Source organism: Coturnix japonica, chromosome 3 (genome assembly GCF_054131305.1).
Source record: "Coturnix japonica strain WE chromosome 3, WE-NBRP24, whole genome shotgun sequence".
Classification (NCBI taxonomy): Eukaryota; Metazoa; Chordata; class Aves; order Galliformes; family Phasianidae; genus Coturnix; species Coturnix japonica.
The window spans coordinates 47,028,708-47,050,042 of record NC_140665.1 but is presented as its reverse complement, the minus strand read 5'-3'; the positions used below and the strand labels follow the sequence as shown (position 1 = coordinate 47,050,042).

Here is a 21,335-nt window from a genome sequence, read left to right as displayed (position 1 = left end):
TCACCTGTACTTCACAAATAAGCTGACATGGACAGCATTTAGGAGCTAACTGTTCACTTTAATTTGCTATAGTCCATTATTATATGCCAGTACAAAATTAAGCTATTAACAGTGCACAAAGATTAACAATGTGAGTACTGGTGTGTTTGATTATATTTTCCTGGAAGCTACAGTTCTATCAGTTTCTCACACATATGTCAGAAATTAAGTATATGCTTTCACAATTTCCAGTGCGTATTAAAATACTTCTATTGAGGGATAAATATAAATTTAAAAAGAAATCATATTTAAATTTATAAAAATTATTTTGAAATGCAGCATGCTAGATTTATGCTTAATATATATCAAAGTTTGATTAAAAATGCAAGGCACATAGCTCTTATTGCAGCTCATTAAAGTGGTTGCTGACTGAAATACTGTCATTGAATCAGTTCAAACAGTTTGATTTGGAAGGATATTGTGCCTGTGAACTACTTCCTATATAAGTCACTTATCCTGTAAAGGATACCAGAGGTAAGTAATACTCTTACTAGCAGCTAAGAGCTGAACAAACAGCCAATTGCACATTTTCAGTATGCTTCTAGACAGTAATTTTAATATACTGCAACAAGGAGATTGTTTGCCACTCCTTAATCAATTATGATTTCATGTTTTCCCAGGAAACATTTACACTCATTATCTAATTTGTTTCCCATTTACTTACAGTTTTCATTATTTACAGATCACAGGCACAGTAAGCTGTGAGTTACAGTTTTGTTTTATCCTCTGCTATTTTTATGGTCCCGATATCATGGAAGATTCCACAAGATTACACAGTCCTTTACACAAAAATGAAAGTGTAGGGCAGACATATTTCAATATTCTGATTTCTCAGCATAGCTGCTTAAAGAAGAAAGAGAAATTCTCTGTTGCACTTACCTGTAGAAGGCTGGAGGAGCAGTTTCCCTCATCCCGAAGCTGCCCTGTTCGTTTTCAAGATAGTAGGGTACCTGCTGGCTGTGGTGATGGATGAAGGGTGAGAGCTGGGGTGCCGTTTGCAAGAACACCACTGGGCTTGGTGGGACATTGTTCAGAGAGTGAAATCCTGCCAGGCTGCTGGACCCAAAAGATTCAGAAGTAGGGGCATAACTGAGTGTAGTAGAGCCGTACACTGGAGCGGTAGTACCAAAATCGTAGGTGGCCCCTTCTGGGTAGTTAAAAACTCCTGTCTTGTTGCTTTCCACGTACATGTCGCTGAGCGATCGTTCCAGGGGAATCTTCAGCTGAGGTCTGCTCAGAGTCTCCAGTTCAGTGCCTTGAATCTGGTGCAGCAGGGTAACTCCAGAGGCTTTGGTGTGAAGGGTCATGGTCATTGCTAATGGCAGGGAGCAAGGAACATATCTGCTTTTACTGTCAACAGCAAGATCGGCAGCTGGCAGTCCACCTAAAAAAAACACCAGAACCTATTCTGAGGCTCAGCAGAAATCATGTTAAAGCAGCACTACACAGGTATTCCTCTGATCTCGGCGAGGAGGAGTATACAAACAAATGCAGGGTGAGCACTGGAAAGGCACATTCTCCCTCTCCCTCTAACTTTTGAGAACTCCTCATCTGCTCTAATATGCGTTACAAGGTGCTGGCTGCAAGCCAGGGGCTCTTGCCTTGTGCCGACGCTGATTTAAACATCACTTCAGAAACAATTAGTTTTGGAGGTACACCAAACAATTGTCCCACTAAATGTTACTTTATTCTTGCTAGTCATTTAATTTTTCACTGCAGGGCAGCCAGCACTCCACAGCAGCTAACGGGAAAGGACGCTGAAATCAGACCAGAAAGACTAGTCCAGTGGTCAGCCAGATTACTGCCTTTTATTTCCTCAGCAGGCTCCAATCTATCTGTGCTTATCTCTCCCTGTTTGATTCATTTTCATGTTTGCTAGAAATATGTAATGTGTACATTGTAATGACCCTGGATAGGACTATGCTGTAACTGAGATACGGCAAAGCAAAATGCATGTGCAAGCGCATGCATCTGTGTGTGTAACAAGTCTCTGTCAACAAAACTAGCTAACAGAAATTAAAGAATGTAAAAGATCTGTGTAGGACAAAAGGTTTATAACAAGCTTTATCAGTAACAGTGACCCAAACTAGTGAAGTGAAAATTTACATTAAAAAAAGTGAGGAAAAAATTTAGATTTGCCCATAAATTCCTGTCTGTTTCTGTTTTACCTTGTAAAACAATGAAGCAAAGCATCTTTCAGACTTTGCTATGGTAAGATCTTAGAAACTAGGAAGAAAGATTTCAGTGCACAAAAAAGGAATACAGGATTTTTTATTTTATTTTTTTCTATTCCCACAAACAAAAGTTCAGCAAGCTTAGATTTTGCTATCAACTTGAAAATAAAGTACTTGATTGGAATCAGTGTTAAAATAAACTGAAATAATTCTCAAAGTTATCTTTAGGGAAAAAAAAAAAAAAAAAAAAAAAAGGAGGAGAAAGGACATAATGAAAAGGTGTGGCATGCATACCTCATCTTGCAATCTCATCCCAAATAATTTTAACTTTTCACAAACCACATCTCCTGAACCAGCTAAATGAAAACCTTCAGAAACCGTCCCAATTTCTCTAGCATCATTGTTGTGGTCTGCGGTTCACTCAGTTAAACAGGTTAATGTTGACCCTAAACACATTAATATATGGACTTGAGTTAGTATGATTTGAATACGAGCAAAGCCTACACTAAACAACTCCACGGTTATTCAATTCAACCTTTGAAAAAATGCAAGAAACCAGAAAACTGAATGTATAGGTCATTAATAGCTTCTAGAAAAGTTTACTATAATCTTTTTTACCTTAGTAATAATATGGTGTTTTAGAACTTCTGTTAAAAAGCAGTCACTTATATTTCCAAGATTACACAAGTAATATATATTCGTACCTCTACTGACATGCAGCTAAGACAGCAGCACACACATAAAAATGTACTTGATAGATTTCCTCACCCTCCCCACCACCCTCCCTACCCTGTTCAAATTTCAGATTCTAGACTTTGATCAAAGAGATAAGCCTGTTTAAATAACACTGGACTAAACACGTTCCCAGTAAAAAAAAAAAATAATAATAATAATAGACAATCATACCCAGAAGTTCAGAAAGTCTTCGAAGAGTTATTCTGAAAATATGCCAGAGTGTGAGAGGAAAAAAAAGAGAGTGTGTGCCTGTTTGCATAGAGTGGTTGAATGTGCCTCTGCAGAGACTCACAAAACAGCAAGCAAGTAAAGCTCTCAACAGCCTGTCTGCTGGGCTACACAGTCTGAAATGAATGGCAGTTACGAGTTTAAGGTCGGTCACTCTTATAGATTCATTTCGTGCTTCAGTAATACACAGAAGAAGCATTGTCTCATATTATGCTGCATAATCTGAGAATTAATGTGAGCCTGTCTGCCATATGAAGTGCCCGCTTCTTATGTACACTACAAAATAGACTTTAACTTTTTATTTAAAGCATTATCTGATGTGCATACTATTTCAGAAATACTACCTTGACACGTAATAAAACGTTAAAGCATAATAGCTGTGCAGAAGAGGGGAGATAGAAGTGTATGCACACAGAGCTGATTTCTGAACGTGTCCTGTGCAACCTCAGTGCTCTTTCTATGCAATTTCTTTTTAATGTCATGAATTATTTTGGGAGGATTGTGTGTTATCACAGACACAAATATTTAAAATTTCTACCATACAAAAACAACAATGAAACATATTGTTGCATTAAGCAAAAGCCGCATCATGTCTGCACCAGAATATTTAACCAAAGACCCTATGAACAATTTTCAATATACCAGTGTGGAAAGTTGCAGTCCTGCCCTTAAAAGGGCTCAGAAATAGATAACTGCAGTATCCACGCAACATATAGCCTAACACACATCTCAGCAGAAGAAAACGTGTCACCACCAAATCTCATGAGCAAGCTAGAAATCTCTGGTATAGCATCCTGTAAAGTTTGCCTCAATTTTTTTATTTTTTTTTTTTATTTTTAATTATTTTTTGGGTAGAATAAGCTCAAGGGTAAATGAAAGAATAAGAACTGCGGGAGAGATATGGAGCTGCTTAATCAAGCAACATTCTAGGAAGAAAGCGAATTTGTGCATACTGCATCAAACATTTTTTTTTAATCTGCATATTAGAAAAATGTACATGTTTAAAAAGAAAAGGAAAAGGAAAAAGAAAGGAAAAGGAAAAGGAAAAGGAAAAGGAAAAGGAAAAGGAAAAGGAAAAGGAAAAGGAAAAGGAAAAGGAAAAGGAAAAGGAAAAGGAAAAGGAAAAGGAAAAGGAAAAGGAAAAGGAAAAGGAAAAGGAAAAGGAAAAAAAATACAATTGTAAAATGAAACATTATCAGAAGTGTTTTTCTTCCTTGTCCTGTATGCTGATTACTACCCTATTTGCTCCAGAGTAACTTACAGAGCTTCATACTGCTTTAGAGATGACATTGAATGTGTTGGCTTGTGGGCTTGGCCAGGAAAGATGCTTTAGTTTCTAAATCCTATTCTTTGTGCCTAAAGACCAGGACTCACTCCACCACCCAGTTTAATCTCACTGATCTATTACCTGTCACATTTTATACATTTTAAATAAGATCTGGAAAAATGTACAGGATATAGCAATAAGATTTTGTATTTTTGACCAACAGTCTATTCAAAAACTTGGTCACACTACATCCCACTTCATGTATACACTCCATATATGACTTCAAAGAGACGGGCTTTTCTCATACACTCAGTTGTTGCTTTTTTTAAATGACAGGTAGTAACTACAGAGTAAATGAAAATAAGAACTGGCTACAATATCTTTGTTTCTAGTGTTAGAGAGGAGTGTTAAAAAATACCATGCCAATGGGAAATCCACTTTATATATTATAGATTTAGGCATTTCTCTACTAACGTGTTTTCAGGGGCAATCAAGCTCCGATACATGTTTCTCTCACCTTAATGAAGGTCTTATAATTTGTGGGTGCTATAAAGAACATTTCACAGGAGATATTCATCTATCCCAGTCTTTCACATATCCCCATAAAATATTGGGGGAAAGTGGTCCTGCAGACTCTGAAAAGTTTGTAAGTTTGTGCCAGATATAGGATTGCTGCTTTTGTTGTCGTTGTTTTGGTTTTGAGATATGACTAAAGAAATAATGATTTTATTATCTGTACAAGAATCATAGAATCAGTATGGTTGGAAAAGACCTCAAAGATCATCCAGTCCAACTGTCCAATATTTCCCCACTGAGCCATGTCCCTTATTACAAAATATAGTCATTTATTGAAGACCTCTAAGGATGGTAACTCCACCATCTCCCTGAGCAGCCTGTTCCAATACCTCACCACTCTTTCAGAGAATAAATTTTTCTTAACACCCTAACCTGAATCTCCCCTGGCACAACTTGAGGCCATTCTCTCAAGTCCTATCACTATTCATGAGGAAGAAGAGGCCAACCTCCAGCTCACCACTTCTTTTCAGGTAACTGTAGAGAGCAATAAGGTCACCCCTGAGCCTTCTCTACTCTAGACTAAACAATCCCAGTTCCCTCAGCCATTCCTCACAAGATTTGTGCTCCTGACCCCCCATGACCTTTGTTGCCCCTCCCTGGTCACACTCCAAGGTCTTGATGATAGGTATACAGGAGAAGATAGAGATTAGCAATTACAGAATACTGAAAAACCAGGAGAGTCCACTGTAACTGAGGAGCACTGCTGATGTTGGCCTGGAAGGTCAAAACAAAAACTGCTTCTTCCCACCCAGTGGTTTTTAGTGAGACTGAATCCAAAGATGTTTATGAACCAGTGAAGATCTAGACACTCTTTGTCAGAGAAATGAGAAATGAACTAATTGCATGAAAGTGGCTCACTAAACTCTGCGCTTTTCTTTTTAACATCTTAGTCTATTTTCCTGTTCTTGATAAATCAGTGTTCCAGTGCTCAACTCAGATTTTGTAGTGAAGACTTCACTCTAAAGTGCAGTAATAAAATGCTGTACCTTGAAACATTAAATGGAAATTGCATTTCTGTGGTTAAAATTACATAATTTAGAGCTGAATAACACCTTAGTATGTTTCTGAAGACAAACTCTGCCCATTTCAATTGATTGATGACCACAGTTTCTAGTTTTTGCATTTCTGTGGTTTTTTTTTTGCAGACAACCAACTCTACCAATCAGATTAAACTAGCAGAGTTTGGCTCACCTGGATTACAAGTCCAACACCCTTGCCAGCTAGAAACAGGAGGATCTTGAATCATATTCAGGATCCTGAACATAACAAAAAACATGCAAGTATTTTCACTTCAAATTTGGAACGTAATGTAAAAGTGAAGCAGCCTTCTTACACAGATTACAAATAAAGATGCACTAGCAAAATGAACTCATTAACAAAAAAAAAAAAGCAAGTGTGAAAAAAATGTATAGAAAATATTATACTAACGCATCTAAGTAATTAAAAGAAGGCCTGGGGATTCCCACTGCTATCATCAATTCTGTACCAACTAGAAGTCCTGAAAGTCAATCAGGTTATGGTAACAGAACAAGTCCAATTTATAGGGAGAAAAAAGCAAAAGAATTTGAGGAAGAAACAGGCCTAACTGAACAGTCTTGATTCTGTGAAAGATAAAACAGCTGCTCGAGGGAAAAGAAGATGAAAGTAAAAACTATATATTTAAACTATTCAAATAATGGGAATCTTTAAAGTTAACAAAACTCCTAATCCTGCCTTGGTTGTTGGTGGCTTTTTTCAGTGCTAGTTTTAGTAAGTGCTCCAACAGAAAGTGGTAAACTCAGAACTGAGAAGATATACTATAAATTTTCCATAAATCTGCTGACAGTGAGTGACCATAAACTTCATTGCTCCGGTTCCACAACTATAAAGATAGAAGCTTTTTTTAGATGCTGCAATTAAAGAAGAATCTTTTGCACATAACAGGAGGAACATTATGTTTTTCCAAGATTCCACTGTAGCATTACAGAGAAATTATGTTGTGTTTAGTCCAGTGAGGAAACTCCTCAAGACAGACAGCTGGAGAACAGCACCATCTATCCCACTGCTTTATAAATCATCTCTGAATAAGAATAATAAAGCCCTTGATACCACTAGGCATAGCACAAGGTACGTTTTAAAATTCTTCAGGCTCTTTGCAGAGACAAGATTTCCAGTCTGTTATTGTCAGTATAGAACATTTAAAGTTGCTGTAAAATGAATATGAGAATGTATACCTTCCACCCCTCCCTTCCCCTCAAATCATTTACCAAATTCAGTCATGGCACAAAAAATAGTGGACCCAAGGTTCTGAATTCAACATTTACATTTCAGATTGATGTCACAGTTAAAAAAGGAGTTTCTGTTTTCACATGCCAACTGTAATTAGACAATTTAGAGAATTTGCTCTAAATATGTATTATTCCAAACAAGAACCTGTGGAATACAATTATTCCATACACATGTTCATTAATTTATGTTATTTAGATATACCTTTAGCTTTGCCGGTACTCTGTGTAAGAGGATCTGTTATACATTTCACGTGAAATTATCTGTGCAGTCAAAAGAAACACCAATCTGGGGTATGACCATAGTTTTTGGTATAGTATTCTAACGCATTACATTTTAAGACTTTGCTTACAGATACTTATGATGTGATCAGATTTTCACCACTCAGGTGGGAATCTTACCTGTGAGTGATGAGCTCAGAGAGGATGACTTGAAAGAATTTGAGCCAACTGGAAAGAAAACAATCCACATTCTGACAATTTTTAAACTCTTGAAGAAATTGCTGTTTTTCAAAGCAAAGATTTATAAAAACTCTCCTGACTGAGCCTGCTTTTTTCTCTCTCAGATGCTAGTACTGATAAGACTGGGCATGAATCTTCACAAAACGATGTCTGACATGCTACCACCCAGGTAAGTATACAGACTGAAACTTTTCCCCCTTCAATACCCATCTGGGGAAGAGATTATTTTGTCATTTGTAATGGTGAACTTCAGTCCCCATACGTACAAACTGAATTTCCTGAAACCAAAATGGAACACCATCTTCCTTTTCAATTCAGCATTATAAAACAATATGTAGAAATACCCTTTCTTAAAGTCTGAGATGACATGCTATCATATAATTGGTTTTTGTATTTCTTCTGTGTTTTTGTGCCTAACAAAGATAGGAGAGGATAGCACTAAATAATTATGCCCAACTCATACGGAATAAATGACTTACTACATACATAATATGGGCCAAAATACCTGAGTACTCTGGACAAACTCAAAAGATATTAGAAAATACTGAGGTTTCAGAGAGTTAGCAGATGTTTTCATGCAGACAAAAAAAGAAAAAAAGAAAAAGGACATCTCTGCTTTCTTAAATAAAATGTTAACCACTTGTGAGCAAAGGTACTCACTGGTAGGCAAGCAATAATACGTTGCTATGATTTAACATTAAGGACTGTGTCTTGCTTAGTCACAAATGCAGCAATATAACAGGTCATGGATTTAGCTTCATTTAAAAAAGAAAAAAAAAAAGGGGGGGGAGGGGGGGATGGAAGGGAGGGAGGGAGGTGTAACTGAGTACCCTGCATTTATATTAATTTATTGTGTTTATTCTAAAGACAAATTCATTTTGAGCTACTGATTACCATGAGTTAGCATTTTGAAAAGAGATTACAAAAATGACTGTAATTCTTCAGAAAGAAGACTGCTTACAAGCTTGGGTGAGACATCTTCAAAACGACCAAATATTACTATGTCTGCACTCCCAAAAACTGTCATAAATAGTTAGTCTTATTTTATGTGGTGATATAAAGTGTGATTGAAAAAAATTGTTATGAGATGCAAAGTATGAAACTGAGCACAAAATTGCAGCATAGCTCAGCTATGTGAGGAAGACAACTGTAAATAATTTATTTCTAGTTGCTAGAATTATGCTCCTTAAAACTAGGAGTAAGATGTCCTGTAGAAGAGATGTAGGTATGACGTAGTTAGAGAGATTTTTATCTAAATGCAAAAAAAAAGACCAGTTATACAAGAAAGCCAGCTTCCCCCATCTGACACCATGGGTTTCATACAAGAAATGACCCTTTTGGTATGAATTAAGTATGTGTCTTTAATTAGAGGACAGCATAAAGAAGCATCTCAGATACCATTATAAAAATGTAACTGTGATATCTGTCTTCCATGTTTGCAAATTCTTAATTTAGTTTAACCTCCAAGTACCCTAGGGTGATTTCAGGCTAACTGGCACATGCCCCTGTACACCCCTGCACCATTCGTATAACTCTTTACAAAAATACTATTAGGAGAGTATTTTTACTACTATTTTGTTACATTTAGTACCTTTACATTTACAGTACTATTAATATAAATTTAATAGGTTGTACCTCAGAAAAATATACAGACCAGTCTACAGTAATGCAGATTGAAACATCTAGGTAAACTCAGTACTGAAAACCTCAGTCCTGGACAAGGAAGATGTAGAACAGTTGGAACAGGTCCAGAGGAGGCCATGAAGGGCTGAAGCACCTCTCCTTTGAAGACAGGCTGAGTGCTGGGCTTGTCTGGCTTGAAGAAGAGAATACACCAGGGAAACCATACTGTGGTTTCCAGTAACTGAAAAGAGCTAATAAACAGTGAGACCTTTTTACTTTGTCTGATAGTGATAAGACAAGGAGGAATGGTTTTAAACTAGAAGAGGGAAAATTTAAGTTAGAGAGAAAATTTTCAGTCCAGAGGTGGTGAGGTACTAGCACAGGTTATCCAGAGAAACTGTGGATGCCACATCTCTGGAGGTGTTGAAGACCAGGTCAGACTGGAGGTTAGGAGGCAGTCTGATCTATTGCCTTATTTATTGATTTACAACCCTTCCCCCACTGCAGAAGAGTTGGAGATGGATGAGTTTTTTTAAGGTCCCTTCCAACCTGAGCTACTCTATGATTCTATTATTCTACACCATTTTCAGCTTAAAGAAAAAAACAAAAAAAAAAACAAAAAAAACCACCTTACTGACATGAAAGAGCAGTCCATAGAACACAAATACACACACTTCTCCCCCTGACTTCTTATCCCCTTACTTATCCCCAAGAGAATTTCACTGTTTCAGCAGGTTTTCTTAGTGGATATGAGCTCCATTTGCTAATCAGTCATATTTCATAATTAATTGGCCTCACTCACAGTATTATTTCTCAAGACTCCTTTTTCTGCCAAATTCATGACAATATACTAGACAGCAACAACAGCTTCTCAGATTTCAGGTCTAAACACGTGTATGTAGATATTCCCATGTAATTGTATCCATGAGCATGCAAAATACACATGACAATTTTCTTCTCATGTAAACTATCTCAGGTCTATTATCTCAAAGACTAAACTGCAATCACCACCTGAATACTACTTTTTTTTTTTTTTTTTTTAGTATCTCTAGCAATGTCTTTAAGTTACACTGTAATGGATACCTAAAAACAGGTCCAACTCTGTTCTTTCAAAAGATGCTAGCTAACAGCGCTGTTAAACCAAAAGAAAAATCTGCTTTGACATTTTGTTATCTCTGTTCTTCAACAGGCCTCATGCTATGAGACTTCCTATTACCTTACTCCATTTTCAGTCTGCCATTACAAGAATGAATTCCAAGGACTCCAAGCATTTGGGCACCTGGTGTATGAGGACAGTTTCACATTGCAAGGCTTGCTCAAACTGCAGAAAAAAAAAAATCTCAAGGGAGAACTTACTGCTACCTACAATTATCTGACCAGAGAATACAGAGAAGGCAAAGACAGATTCTTCTTCAAGGTGCACAGTGACAGGCCAAGACACAACAGTTGACAAGGCATAACATTTTAAATTCCAATTAGATATTAAGAATACAATTTATTTATTTTTTACTAGGAAAGTGGTCAAATACAAGAAGATGTTGCTCAGAGAGGCTGTGGAATTCATATATTGTGAGTCTGAGACTCAGCTGAAAAGATCCCTGAACGAAGTCTGAGCGTAGTGGTCTAAACATACTTCCTTCGAGCAGTTTCAATAAGATGAAATCTTGGCTTCCTTTCCAATTTAAATTATTTTGTGAATCTAATACACAGATATGCAACAAAGTCTTTGAGCAGAAAATATTAATTAACTTCTTAGTCTATTTTCTTTCCTGTTCTCCACAGATGCTTGATATCAAGATCCCATTTTATGGATTTTCATCAAGATATCTGTCTTTATCAATTTGCTTGCTATTCTCCACAAATTAGGTAGGAACTAAAAAAGTTCCATGGGCAAATATACTCTTCCCCTCAGCTGATCAATGTCTTAAGAATCTCAGTTCTTTGAGAACCTCTAATAATGAGAGTTAAGACATAACAGAAAATTATTATCCGCATCATCTCAGTAAAATGCTCCAGTCTAGACACAAAATACCTCTATGACATCACTTCATATTAATAGACCTGCCTGTTTCCAGAAGTAAATTGCATATATATCAGAAGTAAATTGCATATACATGAACATGGAGCATGTACCAAGACTGTGGTGATAAACTGTTAACAAGCTCTTGTGGTTTGGATAAAATAAAGCCAACTGCCTATTTCAATGGAGATAAGAGTCTACATCAAAAAGGTCAATCTGAAGCATCATTCTGCAGGCTTAATTCCCTCTGTCAATGATTTTCCATTTATACAGGGGTTGCATGCAGTAAATGTAACCAGAGCATCAAAGTATTTAGAAGATAAAGCCTAACTTCAAGCCAGAAAATTGTGTAGAATCAATCAGCATGGCTTAGTTCCTTCACTCTAATTCTTTCTAGTAACAGTACTCAATGATACTGTGTATTAATACCTCACACATTCGCGTTTGCTTGCTAAAAGCTAACCTTCCAATAGAAGTCCTTGTGGCAAGGCTAGTCCAAACATCTCAAAAAATTATACTTACTGTGACACCAAGATAACTTCTGATAACTTAGCAAAGTCTTGTTGCTTCAGTGTCCTATTGTCATCTACAGGAATACCTCAGTTCAGCTACTGTTAGCCTGGCATCTTAAGAAAAATTATTTTCTTTGGATAATCATTATTAGTCTTTCTTCTCTGCTACTGCAAGAAAGGCTACCTATATTTGTGTATAATCTGCAACCAAGACATTAAGTCCATTTCTCTTCCCTCTACCCAGCTGCATATTAGCACCGAACTATTGAATCATTGCCAATGTCATATATGGAAGGTGCCTCAATTTTCCTCTGGGCCTATTCTCATAAATCTTAAATCAAGAAGGAAAAGCCTACAAGGTTACCAGTCATTGAACTAATTAGTGTTGTTAAAAAGTATTTTTTATTTTCTCCCTGATGCCAACAATAGGCTTGTTATTGTCCAGCTACATATCTGAGTGACTCACTGATGTTACCGGTCATCCATTCAGCATATGCTCAAGAAAAGCAGTCTGTTCATTAAAAACATTCATGTCTATCAGGGAAGGTACTGACTGCTGTCATTCTGTGCAGATGCTAAAAAACATCAAATTCAACATACTAAATAGAAAAAGTATTGCAGATGTGCCCTGAGTTAACAACTCATCTGTTCTTCGTAAGCTGTATTTTCTATCCTCTTGTATTTTAAAAACTATTAATCAGAATTTCTTAAATCTTACCAGAAAAATCAACCCATCTTGATTACAAATCTCAGTAACATGCTCCCTCAGCTGATATGATTTAGTTTAAATAGTGAAAATACATCATCAATTTTAAAAGATCTAGTTTTAAAACTAAATAACTAAATAATGAGACCTTATAAGATATTTTCTGATAGTTTAGGATTTTTAAGTTAAAATAAACACACATGTGAGAGATTGCATTAAATATGTAATCTCAAATAAGGCTGCAATATATCTTCCATGATATAATGAATCAGTCATTGTCTTCAATAGGACTGATCGTGATGAGCTAAGTTAAAAATGAGTTTAAGTGCTTTGCTGGATCAGGGCCTAAGTCTCTGATCCTCACACACACATCATCTCCAACCATCAGAGAAGTCCAAAATTAACAGCCATAGAAGCTGTATGTCATTCTTTGGGAATAACTTGCAAGCTTTCCAAAATTCTGTTTCTGTGATATAAGGTATAATTCTTACCACAGAGAAAATATCCAATTTTAAAACTGACTTAACAAGTCAACAAGCATAGTCAGTGCAATCTGAACCTGAAAGCAATGTAGAAGTTCTATAGTAATTCTTGGGAGAACCTATGATCACTATCAGAAGGTTCCTGTTAAGTACTGTGTACATTTGGAACAAAGAATGTTTACTTAATAGCACAGATTTAAATATTCAGCTTTATCCTCATGACTGAAAATAGCACCTTTAAAGAAGATTTCACAGATCTCTATGAATTCTGTGAAGAGATAGTATCTCCTGCTCCCGTTATAAGGTTGTATTTATTTAAATACAATCTTACTCAAAATATAAAATATTTAGATTGAGATTCAAACAATTCAACTTTAAGCACAAGAAATCTATACAGAACTAAAGAATTAGCACTGACGGAAATTTGTTCAAAGGATCAGCAATCTGCTCCAGGTGGTCCTGCTTGAGCAGGGGTACTGGACCTGATGACCTTCAGAGGTCCCTTTCAGCCTTAATCATTCTGTGATTATGTGGATAACAGAAGCATCAATATGTTACTGTTGTTGAAAACTTCACTTCCTGAAAAAGCAGTATAGATAACGAGCAACAACAAAAATCATACAACTTCAGTGCTTTCTAACCAGCATCAAGCAGAAAATGACATCACAGTTATCTGCTCAAGGAGATGAGAAATAAAACTCACCCAAAAAATTCAAAAATTATCTATGAGAAAGAACTAGGCTTCTGGTTAATGAAAGCTTTCAAAGTTACTTCTATGCTTCTTTAGAAATACAAAAAATGCATTGTCATCTGTCAAGCGGAACAAATAGGACCTTAGTGATTCAGTAACAGTTGCACTCTCTTGGCAGATATTAGCTTGCTTAAGGCAGGAAAGATCAAAGGACACAAGTGGATGTCAACAGGGAAAAAAGAAAAAAAACAGAAAAAAAAAAAAAAGACCCAGAAAAAAAAAAAAAAAAAACAGGTCAAAGTTATTTATTATTTCAGCATTCCCCTATCTTTGTTTGTTCTTCTACCATTTTCATTGTTTTGTGCAACAAGATGGAGGTTTTCCTGAAACAGAGTAGTCAATAATTTCATGCAATGTTTCCTTTTGCAATACAAGCTCTCTTGTAAGTTCAGAAGCCCATCAGAGCAATCGGTTTTCCATTCCTAAGCGTCTGTGAAATACAAAATCCAACAGAGTCGTTCAGTACAACAGCCTAAAAGACACAGAAGAAGCAACTATTTATTAGCAGACAGAATCAACGAGAACTATGGGCATTAGAGAAATCCAAGAACATTCTTATTTGATCTGAAATTATAGAAAATCCACATTTAGTGTTAACTGGCAGCTAATTTCCATGAAAGTGATGTTACAGCTAAGAAACCTTTAAAAGCTGCACACACTACTATCAAAGGCTTCTTACAGTTGTGGTAAATTAATTTAAAGTTGTTTGGGGTGGTTTTTTTGGGTTTATTTTATCTAAGGGAAATACCAAGAAATCACAGTCCTTACTGTGTGTCTAAGTTTTAGGGTTATCCCTCGTATTTCCTAAATTAAATCTTGCCCTAATCAAAATCTCAGCTCTGGATGATTAACCTATGTCTCATAGATGCTGTAATGCTAATATAGTTATATTGCTTTGTAGACAAAGTTACTATTACTGTAGAAGGTAATATAGGAACCATTTCAGGTGGAAATATTGCACAGTTCTTCCTATAACACTTCTTGAGTAAGATAGGTATTCTTAGAAAACTTCACAGGAAATAAACACACTTGGTGGTATTGAGTCTCTACTGTTGATTTTCCATTCCAGAGTGCAAATAATTCTGACATCGTTGGAATTGTATGGACTGGTGACACATTAAAGTGAAGGAGGGAAGTATTCAGAGGCTAGTGTCAGCCACCCTCATCAATGATGGCTGTAAAAGACAGAGTTATCAGTGAAGATAATAAAAGCATTTTCCACAGGGAAGTGCTTATTTTGTAAATAGAAAGTGGATACAACTCCAGGCTTCTCTGACTGGTGAAAATGCGGCATATGTGGAGATGTTCTCTGGCACTGGAATGCAGCTGTACTTTACCTATTGCAGGAGTCTCCTGAATATTCCAATAGGCACCTGAACATGGCTCAGGCATTAGAAAATTACAGAGACAGTTCCCATTATTTAAGGTGCATCTATCCACAGCTTTGTGGAATATATTATCTTAGATGCAAGATACTCTAATACAACTGGTCCATCTGGTAATGAACTTGGATGAACTTCATTTGTGTTTATAACTAGAGTGTCTGGCTTTCAAGTGTTTTACAAATACTGATTTGCAACCTGTTTGTTAGGTGCCAAAGTTCAAGAGCAATGCAGTTATAAGCCTGGGCATGCCTCACTTCTGCATGATATGAGCAAGCACTATGAGTCACTGAACTCTTCTAACTGAAAGCAGTCAGGGAACATCTGCAAGGCACAAAGGAAACACATCCCTGTTTCAGTGTTCAGTGAATTCAAATTCCTGAAAGACAGCCTGAAAGACAGTCTGGCTTGCTGGTCAGGGCTTTAAAAGGGATAGTTTTGCAATACAGTTCAAGTGATTTAGTGGGAAACTGCTGACAAAAGTCTCCTTCCAGACTGCTAGCTTGGCGACAGATGCCTGCAAAAACCTTTTAGTTGTTTTCTGAAAGGTGAGTATCATGCTGGTACAACTCTTGAGCCAGTGCAGAGGAAGCTGCAGGAGTACATGGCTAGAGTGGGGAAAGGGAGATCACCTTTTTCAGAAGCAGACAGCCCTTACATTAATTTAGCTGTACCATAAAAGTACATTCAGAATCATTGCAGCCTTCCAGTATTTAAAAGGGAGCCTATAAGCAGGCTTTTTTTTTTTAATTAGCTCTATTAACCTACACTCTCCTTAATGAATTATTTTATAAAAAGATTCAGTGTTTTCAAAAGAAAGAATGTTTGCTGCTAAAGACCAAGAAGAAATATTTTGCTTTTTATGAGTTTTTATGAAAATGTTTCATTGTTTTTCCACATTTCTATGCAAACAATCAAGCATGATCTTCTGAATATTTGAAATTAGCTAATTTTGGCAAAGAATGATACATTTAATCAGTACTAAAAGTAGTTAACTCAATTCCATAATGGCACCGTTTGTTTATTTTTGTTAGATATTTTTCCATAATATATACTATGCAATTAAGAAAGGGGGAAATAAAGTATATTTTTAAATTCAGTGACCCAAAATTATAGACGGAGTGACAGAAAGATCAGAAGTTGTTCATCCACAGTTTTAAGAGGATAGAATTGTAGAATCATAGAATAGCTTGGGTTGGAAGGGACCCATGGATCATTAAGTTCCAACTTCTCCCTGCTACAGGTAGGGCCTCCAACCTTCAGATCTGATACTAGACTAGGCTGCCCAGGGCTCCATCATACCTGGTCTTGAACACCTCCAGGGACAGAGTATCCACAGCCTCTCTGGGCAGCCTGTTCCAACACCTCACCGCTCTCTTGGTAAAGAACTTCCCTCTGACATCCAATCTAAACCTTCGCTCCTTGACTTTGAAACCATTCCCCCTTGTCCTGTTGCTGTCTACCCTTGTAAAAAGTTTATTCCCCACCTTTTTATAATCCCCTCTTAAATACTGGAAAGCTGAAGTGAGATCTTCTCACAGTCTTCTGCAGGGTGAACAAGCCCAGCTCCCTCTGATCTTCATGGCCCTTGACTGGATCCTCTCCAACAGCTCCACACCTTCCCTGTATTGAGGCCCTAGACCTGGATGCAGTACTCCCAGACAGGAGTATATATATATATTCTTTAGAAATAGAAGTAGCTTCATATAAGTATTAAAGAGTATTGGAGACAAAATATTATGGCCAATGGAACAACAGTTTGCATTAAAATAGCAGCAATTCCTGCATGCCTAAGCATATGCTTTTCAGAGAAGGATTTATATGAATAAATCAAATTTAAAAATATTCTTTACCATATTAGTACTGTCATAGAAAGACTGTATCTGTTACCAAAGCAGAAAAAAATTGTGCTTACTTTCCACCAGCGTGTGATTACTGCTCATTATCTAAAAGAGGTCCAAAGGCATAGTGTGAATTAAAGTCTGCAAAATCTCCACACCCAGAAAGTACACGCACTGTACCCATGACTACTGAACCCATCACCAGCAGTCACTGCAAATATTTTAGTATTATAGAAGTTGAAATAAATATTACAAAGCATTACCTTAATAATAGATTGCACACTTTAATGTACCACAGTAAAAATCCCCATATTCAGTCCTCAGATATATAAAACTGCCAGTGTCTCTTCTCACATAGACTGATCTTTGACACATAGCACACAAAAACAGAACATTTGAAAGCGAACAGAGAAGTTACTGTTTTTATAACAGAATTTTATCCTGCGATAGTCACAGTTTGGGTATGAACACTAACTAGTTTGTATTTTTATCTATGTTCCACTGAGCCACTTTTTTCTTAAAGTGCTTCAGAGAGTGATCCATTGAATGTCCATGTATGGCTCTGGAATGTGTTTATAAATGACATAAAAGAAATTCATATAAGAAAAATAAAAGCTCAATTACAAGCCTACTTCTTGTGAGCAGCAAAACAGAACTGTACACTGAGCATACACTGTTTCTTTTATCTGAAGCATCCAAACTGCAGTAAACCACCCCTGATAAACCAAACGGACTTCAGATAAACTTAAAAAGTAACTGACACATTTGCATGTCTGTGTCCTCACTTAAATCAATGAGTGAATAGTCCTTGTAAAATCAATACGATTACTCATAAATAAATTCTTACTGAAGCTAAGTAACATTTTTTGTTTGTTTTAAAAAAGAATCCACTTCTAGGTACTTTTACTTTATGATAACCTGTATTTTGAAACATTGATTCCAAGGAAAGCAGGAATTCTGAGAAAAATACAGATGCATTCTATATTATTTTATTTCATTTTTTTACTTAGGTTTAGAATATATATATATATATATATATATATATATATATATGGAGCTGCTTGCTTAAAAAATAAAATATGAAAGTATATATATAGCTACTAAAAGTTATAAATAATAAAATGCCTGAAGCTCAGTAAGCATTCTACTAAAAACATCCACATCCCTCTCATTCCTCTAATATCTCATATTTTTAAGAATTTATAAGATCTCCTAAAATGCTAATCTTGCAATAGGATTTCCAAGTCAATATATCTGGTCTACATGGGACAGATATGAAAACATGAGTCATTTACCTAATATTTTTGATCAGTTGTCCAGTAGCCTCAAGTCACCAGTTTCCTCTTTTCTAAGCCAAAGCAAGTTCATCAACACAACTTTTTGGACTGAAACTACAGCACCACCAACTTGAAGTCTGAAGCATTTTCTGAAGTTTCTTATGTTTCTTAAAAAAAATGACTCAGAAAGAAGCAATCAGGAGAAAATAAGGTGCAAAACCATCCCAATGTGAAGAAAAAGAAAAGAAAAAGAAAAAAGAAAAACCAGCCTCTAGAATATGTTTCTGTCTTCAAATCAGAAATTGACATATCAACATTTACTTTAACCATAATTGAGGCCTGATCATATCACAGCAGCTGAAGTCCTGAAAGCAGCACCAAAGTTATCCTCTCTTCAGATGAATGGGAGATGCTTATCTGAAGGTAAGACCTGTGAATCTGTGCAATCATTTACTTTACTTTGTTCTACCAGTGTGTTACACAGCTGAGTTCTGAAGCGAAAAGTAAGCAGAGCCAATCAGGCTGGCTTCATCCATACTACTTAAGAGTGATAAATAAGCAAATTTTCATTACCATTGTTTTATTGGCTTGTAAACTTGAAAAGGTTATGTTCTTCCCTGAGTATAATATCACATCAAGGTAGTACTCCTTGCTTTGGAGACTACAGAAGTACATTCAGACTTCTGAAAAAAATACTGTGTAATCCACATGGTAAACAATCTGCTATATTTACATTTAACAACAGTATTTTTGAGTGCAATTCTGTAGTCTAAATATACCCACTCCATGTCATTTGAGACTCTCCAGACTATACAAGACACTATGTGAGACTGTTAAATATAACCTAGTAGTTACAGAACTTCCATAACCTCTGGGGCAGCTATGAGTAAGCAAACAGCAACTATATATGATAGATTGATAGCCATTGATAGATACAGATATGTACACATACATACATATATATGAGAGGTCTTCATTAGGGAATGAAAGCTTTGACATTGTGCTCTTATTAAAAAAAAAAAAAAAAAAAAAAAGGAAAAAAAAAAAAAAAAGCAAAAGATGAGTCAGAATAATTTGCCAGTATAGCTTACATATAAAAAGAGGCAAATGTATTGTTATCATAGAAATCAGCTCACTTCAGAAATTGCTCTAGCAGCATGTTCAAGAGGCATTCCTTTATGTTTTTCTAAAAAAATGCTCTACATCTGTACTTTGTGTTTATGCTGTCATTTGAAGTGTAGCCTACTGTGTTCTGAAACTGACATAGCTAGTGTTTCCATGTGGTATTAAAGTCTTTCTTCTAGCATATGCTTTAGTAACACTTCCAATATGGAGCTCAAAATATAATTTCAAATCTATTTTTTTTGTTTAACTCCTACTCCTTATCAATTAAAAACAATAAAAGACAGCTTATAAAAACATGAATTGATCAAAGTACCTATTCATCTTTTAAAAAAGTGACTTTTTAAAATGCTTTGTTTCAGATTTCCATTATTATCTTTCAAGATGAAATTTTACTTTCAAAAATAACAAATTTTAATAGAGTTCAAACTGAAATTTGGTATAGAGCTCTATTCTGTGGCTTTTTCACTTCATGAAACAACAGCAGAATTGAAGCATTAATTTTGCTATTTCGAATTATTGTCAATGTTTTGCATTAAATTATTCACTTTGATTTATATATCCACTGGAGATTTACTGACTTTCTGCAAGAGACCAAAAGATATTATATTCAAGATCCCAAAAATGAACACAAATATAGTTTTAGAGGAACCAAGGAGGCTCAAACGCACTAACCTTATGTAATTTTAACTCAATATGTAAATAATTGTGAACATGAGATATACAGGGGTAACTTTTTGTGGAAAAGTAAGAGGGTGCCTAGTCCAAAATGGACATCTAAATTTGAATCTTTAACTCTGTAATTTTGCCTAAATGCAGAACTCACTGCAAGATCTATGAATATCCATTCTGGTTCAGATCCAGGATCTCTATAGCCCTGTATCCAGTTTTAAGCAGTACTGGCTACAAGTGGGCATTCTTTGAAGAGAAAGAACAGGACAAGTGTATGTGACAATCCTCTTCTGTATTCCTTCAGCTTCTATTCTCTGTTCACAAGATTTGCTGAGTCTAATTCAATTATCTACTCAATAATACTCAATGGAAGTCTCTAGCAAGTAATTTTCTGCCTCTCTTCAATTTGTCTAAACTATTAGTATCTGTAACAGCTTTTATCAAGTAATTTCACAAATCTCTCCTTTGTGGGAAGTTACCTTCCTGTACATGTTCTGAACCTTCTTTCTTGGTGCTCTTCCCTGTGTGGTCTTCTCTTTTTAGAAAAAAAAAAAAAAAACTTTATCCTCCTCCATTCCCTTCATTAGATCCAAAACTGGAATTCAAAAAGATGCATCAAATCAACTGCTAAAACCAGTGGAGAAACTCAAAGTTATAAAGAATCTCCCAACTTAGTCTGGATTTGATTGTTTTTCTCTTTTTGGCACAGCACAGAAACTGCCTTCTTTTGGAAGTTGGGTGCCCAGTTTCTTGACTGAGTCAGGTTGAGATATGAAAAATAGGTAGAAGAATAGAATTAAAATTCTTTTAGGAAAAAATTAGAAGGAATGCTCAGAATATGCCTAACACATGTAGCAGAACTGAAAAAGAAGCCTTAATTTAAGTTGGCTATTTACTTTAAAAGATGAAATTACGAGTAGAAAGAAGAGTGTAGCCCTATGGTTAGAATATTCACTTGGGAAAAGAAGTCACAGTTTGTTTCTCCTCCCAGAACAATTTGTGCTTTATTCAAAATCTGTTTCCATATAGAACTCATGAAACATATTTTAGATGAATGCTGTAAGATAGAGCCTCCAAAAGAAAGGAAGACTGACAATTTCATTTGGCATCAGTATTATCTCTAATAGTTGCATTCAAATTGCATATGCTATGCAGGCTCAGGAATCTGCTGTGCACACAGTATGCATCTCTTGCATCCACCA

The 21,335-nt window shown here is 36.0% G+C and overlaps 1 protein-coding gene and 1 long non-coding RNA gene across 6 annotated transcripts in view; one reads left to right on the top strand and one right to left on the bottom strand.

The window, feature by feature from the left end:
* The window catches only part of ESR1 (estrogen receptor 1), a 175,167-nt gene that overhangs the window by 100,629 nt on the left and 53,203 nt on the right, over positions 1-21,335 (bottom strand). For 3 of the 5 annotated variants that reach the window (XM_032443212.2, XM_032443211.2, XM_085540908.1), the window contains one exon: positions 919-1,423. In XM_032443212.2, the coding sequence (XP_032299103.1) occupies positions 919-1,352 (434 nt within the window). In that variant the 5' untranslated portion in view covers positions 1,353-1,423. 5 annotated transcript variants of the gene reach the window in all.
* Positions 7,847-11,572, top strand: LOC146761390 (uncharacterized). Its single transcript, XR_014944013.1, has 2 exons — positions 7,847-7,914; positions 10,558-11,572. It is a non-coding gene; the product is annotated as an uncharacterized LOC146761390 (long non-coding RNA).